An 11,963-nucleotide genomic window follows, 5' to 3' on the forward strand; every position below is an offset into this window, starting at 1 on the left:
AATATATTCATCCGGTTTAATCCAGGTTTCAGTCAAACAGAGCTCATCCAAACTATGATCTGTAATAATTTCATTTACAATTAGTGCTTTGTTAGAATCTAATCTCTAAAAGAGATCTAATGTTTAGTAGCCCTATATTTATATGATGTTTATATTTATTTTGTTTGTTTTGTTGAAGTGTGACCTTAATCAAATTTTTTCTAAATGATTTAGTGATGGTTTTTGGTTGGTAGTTCGGGGAACAGACACAGTCTCTATGAGATATCTAGGTGATACAGTCTATCTTTATGTGATCTGTGTGACATCTCAAGGCAGCTAGCAGACGTTCGGATTAACCGGTTTGTCTGCTTCCTGATAACATACAATTGATTTTCAGTTGGCCAGATGGTCTGCCTCCACGTTTCCTTTTACACCCACATGTGATGGTACCCACAAAAAGTTTACAATAAGCATAAGAGGGCAGGTATCCAAGCCACAGCAGTTACTTACTGGAGTACCTCAGGGATCAGTCCTTGGGCCACTTCTCTTTTCCATATACGCAACGTCATTAGGACCCATCTTCCAGTCACATGGTGTCTCTTACCACTGCTACGCTGATGACACGCAACTCTTCTTGTCTTTCCAGCCCAACGATACCACAGTGACCGCTCTAATCGCTGCCTGTCTGGCAGACATCTCAGCCTGGATGAAGGAACACCACCTGCAACTCAACCCAGCCAAGACCGAACTCCTTGTCTTTCCAGCCAACCCTGCTGTTGAACACAACATCACCGTGCAGCTGGGTCCAACTACAGTTTCGCCTTCCAAAACGGTAAGAAATCTAGGGGTAACCATTAACATTTATGCAGAGCTACGTTCCCACCAGAAGCCTGCGGTCGGCTAAGCAACGTCGCCTTGTCGTACCAAAACAAAGAGCACCAAAACACTTTCCCGGACTTTCAGTTTCATCATACCACGTTGGTGGAATGATCTTCCCAACTCAATCCGTGAAGCTGACTCACTCTCTATCTTCAAAAAAATGGCTAAAAACACATCTTTTCCAAGAGCACTTAACCAGTCACTAAAAAAAATAAAAATACAAAAAAAATAAAATTCTTTACAATTCTTGTCGCACTTAAATCTGTTTTGTATACTATTCTGATGATAGTGAAACGTTGTATTATGGCACTTTTCGTACCACTGTCTCCTTAAGATGATTCGCTTATGTTTTCCTCTTTTGTAAGTCGCTTTGGATAAAAGCGTCTGCCAAATTAATAAATGTAAATGTAAATAAGTCCAGATTGCCTTATTCTAAATAGACTCTGCATCACTTCATATATCAAATCTTGCATCCCTTCAGAGGAGGAAGACCCGGCCTTGTCATTGCTGTGTCCAGTTTGCGACCCTGCATATCTATCTGGACCACAAGCAGAGCTTAAGTTGCTCAGAGCAGCTCTTTGTCTGTTTTGGAGGTCAGCAGAAAGGGAAAGCTGTCTCCAAACAGAGGCTGGCCCATTGGATTATGGATGCCATTTCCTTGGCTTACCAATCACAAGACCTGCCGTGCCCATAGGGAGTCCAGGTGCACTCTACTAGAGGTTTTGCGCCTCTCTTCAATTGGTTCAGTGGCTTCATTCCATATGTGAACTTCCCCATTAGTAAGACCATGTGAGGTATTCTCCACGTGTTAACCTCCCTGCTGGTAGGATGTGGTCTCCGTAGTGCTCTCCCTCATGGAGAGGGAAGAGCACTTCCCCAGCACTATTCTAGCAGGTGCTCGGCGGGAAATTGCTTAATACAAAAATCAGGAAAGGCCATCACCTGTAGCCTCCTTTGGTAAGTGCCTCCTCCCTGGAAGGTCATGACATGGTCGAGCACTCGCTGCGAGGCATGCAACAGCTTGCCCATGTCCGCTCCTCCATACTATGTGACTTAGTGCCTGCGCCGTTTCCTATAGAGGAACCCCTAGTGTCCTAGACACAATGTTGAGTGAGTGACAGACAGGGAACAGATGTAACCTCTGTTCCCTGATGAAGGGAACAAGACGTTGTGTTCCTCCTGCCATTGTGCTAAACCGACAGCTGATATGGCCGGGACTCTCTCTCGGGTCCTCATCATGAATCTGAATGAGTGGTGCACGCATCTCCTTTTATACCCGTATGTCTTGGGCAGAGAGCAGCATGCAAATTCCACTCAGCAATTTTCATTGGCCTTTTCTGAATAAAGCATAGGCTCAAGATCGAACCCCTAGTGTCACTGCATCGACACAACGTCTCGTTCTCTCCATCAGGGAACATAGTTTACATCTGTAATCAAGATGTTTTTGTTACATTTATTTTGACAAACTGTTTGAAGTTTAAAATTAGCTTAAAATATTTATGTTGAGTTTAAGGTTACAATTTTAATTCAGATTCATTCGGACTTGGACTTGACTCAGACTCAGCCCCTTTTGGACTCAGACTCTACTTGGACTCGAGTGTTTAAACTCTGATTTTATTTGAACTCGACTAAGGTGGACTCAAACCCAACACTACTAGAATCCGGCCAAGATGGAATATTTCGAACATTTTACACAAGCTGGGAAACAAGCTTGCCACATTGCTTGCTGCAAGCAATACAAGAAAGTCAAGTAACACCACTGTACTTAAACAAAATCCCTTTAAAGGCAAGTCAGTCCACTCTGCGGTCATCTTTGGAATGCTCCCAGGCAGGCTGGACAACTATCTTCTATGTAAACAAGCAGCATAAAAGTACAGCTCCTATCTACTTAAATGGGGAAAGACCAAAATCTCCAAAGTGGTTGGACAAGTTTACAATCAAAGAACATATTTAAGGTCAGCAGTAAAATCAAATAACGATTGTCTCATAAATGTGTTTTTTTTTTTTTGCTCAGATTAGACACACAAAAACACAGTTTTTCAGGCTGGTTCTTTTTCATTCTCGAGGTGGTATTTAAAGGTGATTTGCTCTTACCTGTAAGATGGGACTTCCTTTTCTACATCCATTGGCTGTTGGCATTCCAATTTATCCCATACATTTTAATAGGTCCATCTCTGCTAAACTGTCTCTGGCTTAAAATAGTGGGGAAGGACAAATGTAGCTACTTCCTGTCCATGAAACCATGTACAGTCAGGTCCATAAATATTGGGACATCGACATAATTCTAATCTTTTTGGCTCTATACACCACCACAATGGATTTGAAATGAACAAGATGTGCTTTAACTGCAGACTTTCAGCTTTAATTTGAGGGTATTTACATCCAAATCAGGTGAACGGTGTAGGAATTACAACAGTTTGTATATGTGCCTCCCACTTTTTAAGGGACCAAAAGTAATGGGACAATTGGCTGCTCAGCTGTTCCATGGCCAAGTGTGTGTTATTCTCTCATTATCCCATTTACAAGGAGCAGATAAAAGGTCCAGAGTTCATTTCAAGTGTGCTATTTGCATTTGGAATCTGTTGCTGTCAACTCTCAATATGAGATCCAAAGAGCTGTCACTATCAGTGAAGCAAGCCATCATTAAGCTGACACCAAAAGACCCGGAAGACCACGGAAAACAACTGTGGTGGATGACCGAAGAATTCTTTCCCTGGTGAAGAAAACACCCTTCACAACAGTTGGCCAGATCAAGAACACTCTCCAGGAGGTAGGTGTATGTGTATCAGCGTCAACAATCAAGAGAAGACTTCACCAGAAGAGTGAATACAGAGGGTTCACCACAAGATGTAAACCATTGGTGAGCCTCAAAAACAGGAAGGCCTGATTAGAGTTTGCCAAACAACATCTAAAAAAGCCTTCACAGTTCTGGAACAACATCCTATGGACAGATGAAACAAAGATCAACTTGAACCAGAGTGATGGGAAGAGAAGAGTTTGGAGAAGGAAAGGAACTGCTCATGATCCAAAGCATACCACCTCATCAGTGAAGCATGGTGGTGGTAGTGTCATGGCGTGGGCATGTATGGCTGCCAATGGAACTGGTTCTCTTGCATTTATTGATGATGTGACTGCTGACAAAAGCAGCAGGATGAAGTGTTTCGGGCAATATTATCTGCTCATATTCAGGACTCTTCAGAACTCATTGGACGGCGCTTCACAGTACAGATGGACAATGACCCGAAGCATACTGCAAAAGCAACCAAAGAGTTTTTTAAGGGAAAGAAGTGGAATGTTATGCAATGGCCAAGTCAATCACCTGACCTGAATCTGATTGAGCATGCATTTCACTTGCTGAAGACAAAACTGAAGGGAAAATGCACAAAAAACAAGCAGGAACTGAAGACAGTTGCAGTAGAGGCCTGGCAGAGCATCACCAGGGATGAAACCCAGTGTCTGGTGATGTCTATGCATTCCAGACTTCAGGCTGTAATTGACTGCAAAGGATTTGCAACCAAGTATTAAAAAGTGAAAGTTTGATTTATGATTGTTAATCTGTCCCATTACACTTAAAAAGTGGGAGGCACATATACAAACTGTTGTAATTCCTACACCGTTCACCTGATTTGGATGTAAATACCCTCAAATTAAAGCTGAAAGTCATTTCATTTCAAATCCATTGTGGTGTTGTATAGAGCCAAAAAGATTAGAATTGTGTCGATGTCCCAATATTTATGGACCTGACTGTACCTTCTGCAAGGTGCATTCAGCTGCTGAGAAAGTCAAATACCTTCTATGTACTTTAGTTCACTCATCAAGATGAAAATGTCACATCTTGAAAAGCATGTTTTAGTGTTTCATGGGCTTTTAATAATATTTTCTCAGTTAATGGCCTACAATCTTATAATAAAGAGTTGCTTAATGCCATTTCAAAATTGAGTTTTGAATGAAAGACCTTGATGACTGTGATCACTTGATTATAGCATAGCAACATTTTAGTAACATTTTGTAGACATCATTTCATGTATTGAGGTAAGTGACACAGACACATTTGTGTCAAAATATTATCATGTGGTGATAAGACATGAGAAACTCAAACAACACGTCAACCGTGGGAGGACCTTTGGTCTTATGAAAGAGATTATAAATTGTGATTTCAGTGTGTCCTTGTCAGATATACCTTAAGAGTGAAGGAAAGATTCATATATTCCATATCTACGGCATATGCATCTTTGGCAGGTCTTTTGTGTCTGGTCTGTATTTATATTTAAAGTAATAATCTTAAATATATAAATTTTAACTTTCTTATTTTTAATGATATTATTATATTTTATATTTTGCATTTAAAGTCTAATCGTTTGTGCAAATTTTGTCACTTTTCTTATCAGCTTTGTTTCCACAATGTTGCATTACAGTGAGTTTACGTGAGTTTGTTTCAGGTAATTGTGAAGACTTCCTAGAACCATGGTCTACACCAATGTCACTGTCACTGTCTTTACTCAGTTCTACCTGGTGGGATTTCCAGGACTCCATTCACAGTATTATGGAGCTGTAGGGTCCTTTTTGTTCTTTGTCTACTTGACACTAGCGGGAGGAAATATCTTTATTGTGTCATTTATTGCTTATGAGAGAAGCATTCATAAGCCTACTTATTTAATCTTCTGTAATCTTGCGGTGTCTGATTTTACTTTTGGAACTGTCACACTGCCTACAATAATTGCAAAATACCTATTCAACATCAGCACTATATCTTTTTATGGTTGCTTTGTGCAGATGTTTTTTGTTCATTATTTAGGGAGTGTTAATTCTTTCATTATGATGTTAATGTCCATTGATCGCCTTATTGCAGTGCTTAACCCTCTTAGATATTGTGCTCTTATTACAAATAAGAATATTTTCATTGCATGTGCAGTTATTTGGATGATGCTAATGGCTTTGTTGGCATTTCTTGTATACCAATCTGTTGAGGAGCCCTTCTGCGCTTCTAATGTAGTAAATCATAACTATTGTGATCGTAACACAATAATGAAACTATCTTGTCAAGATATAAAGCAGAAAATCAATTTTTCATTTTCATGTGCCATGTTTGTTCTCTTGGGCCCTTTGGTTGTCATTATATTTTCCTATATTGCCATCATCATATCTGTTTTCAAAATCTCTGAAATAAAGGCCAGATATAAAACATTCTCAACTTGCACTCCCCAGCTTCTTATCATTTCCCTGTACTATGTGCCCAGATGTGTTGTCTATGTGTATGATTTCACAGTTGCATTCAATCCAAGCATTCGGATTATGTTGGTTATGTGGTACAGTCTGCTCCCTCCTGTTGTCAATCCATTGATATACTGCTTCAGAACCAAAGAAATCAAGGAGGCTTTAAGCAGGAAAACACAACAAAGGAAAGTAGGCATGCAGATGAAAATGCTGTGGAGCAGAACATAATATATTTAAATAGCTTTAATGTGCATGTTTTACAATGTACACTGTTTATGTACTATCCTTGTAATTCTGGCTGTTTATCTTCTAATCAGAATAAATTAGACATTTCAGACATTGTTTTATTTATTCTGTGTATTTTCATAGAATATTTGTAACAATTCAGTGATAACAAAGATTTGTTATCTTGTGAACTTTTCTAAATGATATCTAATGAATGCAAGAGCAACAAAGAGGTCAGTCTTTCTTTAAAAGCATGCATAATATAACAGAATAAATGTTGTGAACTGTTTTATTTTTACTGTTCACATTTCAAAATGAGGAGGCTACCTCTGAAACATACAAACTGAAATGTGCTTTGTGCTCATTATCAGTCATATGTAATCCAAATATCCCTTCAGATACTTACCTTTGTCTATTTTTTCTATTTGTTTTTTTATTATTATTATTATTTAAATGTCTACCTTTAAATCCTGAGTTTCCTTTCACGAGGCCCAAAAAGTCTGGCACTTTAATTAAGTCACTACATACTCATAAGATATTCAATGCCCTTGAATTTACAGTTAATGCAATATTACAAATTCCACAAACTTTTAACAAACATTATCATGCTGATAATATCATTTGTAATGGGAACAATTTTATTAAACTTGAAAACAATGCAAATTTTGCATTTTCACCCAACTGTTCTTTCACTGTACACTAAATCTGCCAGTGTTTCTCATTTTGTTTAGAGACCAAGAGGAGATGTTTTAAAGATTAAAGTGGTTGATAAATAAACAATCTAAGATAATAACATCACAGCCTAAAGCCATTGCTCAAATGATCACATAATTCAGCCGCTTTTGCTGTTTAATAGCTAATATGACAACATAACAACCACTCCTGTCATTCATTAATATTGCATATATATACATATCATACAAAAAGTACAGAAATTTTGTGTGTGTTGTAAGAACTAACACAGATTATGTTCTGTGTGTTATCCTTTAGAAAAATAATATGCTCCAATACCAAAATAGCACCAGGCCTGGTACCTCGGTCTCAATACAAAATCGATACTTCACTAAAAATACATACACTGATGACATCACACAGAAAAGGACTTGATTCAAAGAACTGCAAAAAGTTCTGCATTTTTTATTTACATTTCTCTGGATTCTATTTTTACATTTTAATTAAATGTTATCATCAAAATAGAAATATAAAATAAATAAAATATAATAATACATTTTCAACATAAAATAGCAATTGTTTTTTGGTCACATAAAATACTGCACAACAGAGCTTCACAGTTCAAATGAAAACATAAATGTAAAAAAAACGGATTACTTGTGACACAAGGCTGCTAAAGCTGAATAACATCCTGATGATATTCAGTACATTTGTTTTAGTGATGTTGTTTACATGTAATATTATTAGTATTATTTTTATAAATAATAATGAAAATAATATTAAAATAATGTATTATTTAATTATTTTTATTAGTATTATTGCTAGTTCTTTGAATATAAAATGTTTCTCTACAATAGTAATATTTTTCTGTCGTAATGTCTTCAATTTGGTAGCCCATTGTACAAAGGTGCCTCTGTTTGTTCCTCCTACCCTAATCCTAACCATATGAAGCCTGAAAAGGCAGCATCTCACTAGCTGATTTTTTCCTTGATTTTCAGATGTTAGGTTCAGTAACATAATCACTGGCAAGATAGAGGGAGACTGCATGTGGACATGCGTTCCATGACAATCCTCGACTGGATAAATAAACAATCACACACTTTCACAAGGAAAAGTAACTCCATCTTCACAATCACTTCTTTTTTATTGCAGCAGAAAAGACACAGGAAGAGTGAAAGCTCAGCGGTTGATGCATTTGTTTATTATGCCCTGTGCGGCCAGTTTAGGCTGTCAGATCAGCTCTTTGTTTGTTATGGAGGACCCACAAAAGGCATGTCCGATCCAAGCAAAGATTCGCTCACTGGATTGTTGATGCAAATGCCCTCACTTATGAATCACAGGTCACGAGATGCCCTATTTGTATGACAGTGCATTCAACTAGAGTTATGGCCTCGGAGGTGCTCAAACACCATTGCCAATCTCAGGATTGGAGTTATTGTACAAGGGCAATTGTACAAGTCGTCGGAAGGAATTCCCCATAGTGATCCTCGCAATGTCGAGTGAACTGGATCAAGAGCGAACAGGTACTTTTCAATGCAGATATAATGCAAAAGCAACTAATGATGGATAAAAATAACCACAAAATTAATTTTCCAGTTTTGGTCTGTTTTAAAATATAACCATGCGAAAGCCAGCCGAACCTGCATTTGGATGAGAAGCTCATTCTTTGGAATGTTTGTATGACAATTATATGTCATAACAGAATAAACCTGTGTATTCAAAAGCTTCAGGTTGATTGGCTGTGAAAATGGGGCGTGACAATGAAGTGTTGCAAAAAGTCAAAGGCAGTTAAGTGTGACACCTTCCCACTTTTAAAAAAATCAGTATCCCTAATTTTTAATCAGTAAGTGTGACAGGCTCACTGACTATGAGGGCAAGATCAGCGAAAACAGTCACTAACTGTGACTGGATAGTCAGATTGTAATTGATCTAAAAAATATTAAATCCCATAAAATTTTGCTAATATCGCCACACTGTAATATGTCACTGAAATGAGCAACTAGATGATATTTGATAGTTTTTCATTTTTTGGTATTGCGATGTTTCATTACTTCCGGTCTGTTGTGAAAAATTCAACATTTCAAACAAACAAATAAATCACCATAGTTGCACCCAGTATACATACCATTTGTATACATACACAACATACATACAAAGTCTTACTAGCCGGCAAGAAGTAGGGGTATCATAAACATCATTTTGCTTTGCTTCTATGAAAATTTCATTTCACATGTTAGCTTGTGCGTTATCAATGCTCTTAAGCTTTGGGGCACATTGCTAAATAGCAAATATGAACTACTAATAAAATACCACGACAGATAATGAATAAGAAAGCACATAAACTACAGGTTTGAACTGCACAGTGTTTCTGGTTATTACATGTGTAGTGTCAATCTCAAATGCATGTATTGAGACAAATACACAAATAATGTGGTCACAGTACTAACTTCCACCCAAAATCATGTAATGGAAAATTGCAATTCTTTTTCAAATAATTTATAACAACAGTAATATATCTGTAATTCGTTACTTTACACCCCTGCTGTCCAGATGCACTGTGTTTATATGTGACATATCTACTGAAATGCCTATAGATGTTCGGGTTACGCTTTTTATGTGGTACAGACTGTTTCCCCCTGTTGTCAATCCAATGATATACAGTTTCAGAACTCAGGAAATCAATAAAGTTTTTCATGAAAAATATAGAAGTAAAAACGTTCATTTGAAAGCATCAGGAATTTTTCAGTGCATCAGCTTAGTGAACATATAAATCTAATATGTTAAATGTGATGTAAATGTGATCAAATGTTGCAGAACAACAAATATGTGCACGATGTTTCCAAGTTGAACCATTTTTATTGCCTATAAGAAACCAAATGGTTTAGTATTAGTGACATTTTGAACAAAATCACTCTTTTGCTACATTCTTCCAAGACAACCTCTTGGAAGTATCTGATTTTAAACATTTGTCTTTAAGACAAAAACATTACCTTTTAGACAACATAGCAACATATGTTGACCAAACTGTATTATTTGTATTATTTTTTTAGAAGGTCATGACAATGGTGTAATGGTTTGAAAGCCTTTTTGTAGCCATAACCTTAAAGTATGTGCCTATAAACTGACTTTCTAAAACAAACCTTTATATACGCTGAGAAATATTCACTGAATTTAAAATTGTGACAACAAAATAAACACTTTTACAAATAGTTTTATCATTCAGTATACAATATATTTCACCTCTTCCTTGTGAGTTTAACAAATCATTGCTATAAAATACAAAGTGCAACTTTATAACTTCATTATAAATGAAATGTAATAAAATAATGAACTGACCTCTTATGATCTCTAATCTATAATTTATATTACCAGATGTAATGTCAGAGATCAAGCAAGTGATGTCGCTAATGTAACACAAAGAATTATGTTAAAAATCTTCCTTGATGCTTTGTTATATAATGTCTGCCTAAACACAGTGTAACAAGACTCTCAGACTGTACAAAATGCACCTTTTAGATGATATTAGTAGTATATTTACAGCTTTATTAATGTTCTAAAAAATATTCACCAGATTTTCACTGGTAGCTATTATTTGCTGAAGAATACAGACTCAAGCATTTAAGTTAGAAGCTTACTAAATAAAAACTGTTGAAAACCAGGAACCTTAGCTAAGTTCCCATCCACACAGAGCATTTGACCAAAGTGATTCTTCTTTTTTTTATTGTGAACCTCTGTTTTAACATTCCTTCAAAGTATTTCCTCTAGGTCACTCTGAAAATCACGGTCAGTTGGTTGATTGGTCGGCAATCTGGCTATGTCCTCAAAAACACTTGCATAGGTATTAAAATGAACTCCTAGATTTAGGAAACTCTCTAGTTGCTGGATCCCACTGGAGACAGAGGTTTTGGGCACATTCTGGACACAGGGTGATGTGGCCACATCTCTGAAGGGTGAAGGGGCCATCAGAATAAATTGCCCTCTGGACCAATCTGCAGCTAAAACTGTGAGAGTGAGGCAAGATTTCAGAATGTTAAAAAAGGCATCTTGTACACTATATGTGTTTCAAAGAAAGCAAGGAAATCTGGCTTTTTGTACAAAAGAGTTAACACGATCAATGTCACAAATTAAATATTTAAAAATCCTACAAATATTTTCCAAAATCAAACTTACTTTTTGTTCTTATATATTTTATTGTCAAGTCAAGTCATTTTATTTGAGCATTTCACAATACACACTCAGGTACTGTAAATTAGAATTCTGATTTCTGAATATTGGAACAAAATATCAGCATTCACCCTGTCTTAAATTTAAATGTCAGATAGATCAAACTGACCATGTGCACTTGCCTTCAGATTGATGTTTATCTTTGTTGTCCTGTGAACTGATGAATGACAGTTCTCTCTCACAATCAAACTCAGAGGCAGTAAAGGAGCAATGACTTTCACTTTCTGATGATGACTCTATTCCCCTGTCTGAGCTGACAGCTCTAAATGTCTTTATGGGACACTCGCTCAAATTCTGAAATTCTTTTGGTAGGGCATTCATTTTCTCAACTTCATCTGCTGAGAGATGTTGTGGGGGGCTTGTCAGATCAGAAGCTAGTTTTCTCCTGGAGAAGATGTGGGACTGATTTTGCCAATGGTGAAAATCGTCACCAGGCATCTTCTGATGAAGTTCAGGGGAAGGTGGCACATGATTAGTTTGAGGATGCAAGGTTGTTCTATCACTCGTGGATTGACAACTGATACCAGGAACATCCTTTCTCAGCTGTAGGGTCTTCATATCTGAGCTGCAAACTGTGTATGTGCTGTCAATCTCATAGTACTCCAGTTCACTCCCTCCAAAACCTGAGACGTGACTAGAGGGGCCACCTTCGGAATAACTTTCTACTCCATGCGATGAATCTCTTGGCTTTATCAAATCTGGCTGTTTTCTGCCTTCGTTTGAGATGTTCCGAGGACACTCGTCAGCAAGGCCTAAAGTAAATGCCAGAT

The 11,963-nt window shown here is 37.2% G+C and overlaps 1 protein-coding gene across 1 annotated transcript; it reads left to right on the top strand.

Moving 5' to 3' along the window:
* Positions 1-5,319: 5,319 nt before the first annotated feature.
* LOC127631694 (olfactory receptor 1500-like) lies at positions 5,320-6,300 on the top strand. Its single transcript, XM_052109952.1, has one exon. It carries the CDS (start codon positions 5,323-5,325, stop codon positions 6,298-6,300), a length of 978 nt encoding a protein of 325 aa, XP_051965912.1. The 5' UTR covers positions 5,320-5,322.
* The last annotated feature ends 5,663 nt before the right edge of the window (positions 6,301-11,963 follow it).

Source organism: Xyrauchen texanus, chromosome 38, assembly GCF_025860055.1.
Source record: "Xyrauchen texanus isolate HMW12.3.18 chromosome 38, RBS_HiC_50CHRs, whole genome shotgun sequence".
In the NCBI taxonomy this organism is placed as follows: Eukaryota; Metazoa; Chordata; class Actinopteri; order Cypriniformes; family Catostomidae; genus Xyrauchen; species Xyrauchen texanus.

What these genes read in the sequence shown, in the direction of transcription:
- LOC127631694 (XM_052109952.1), top strand. Translation starts at nt 5,323, where the DNA reads ATGGTCTACACCAATGTCACTGTCACTGTCTTTACTCAGTTCTACCTG.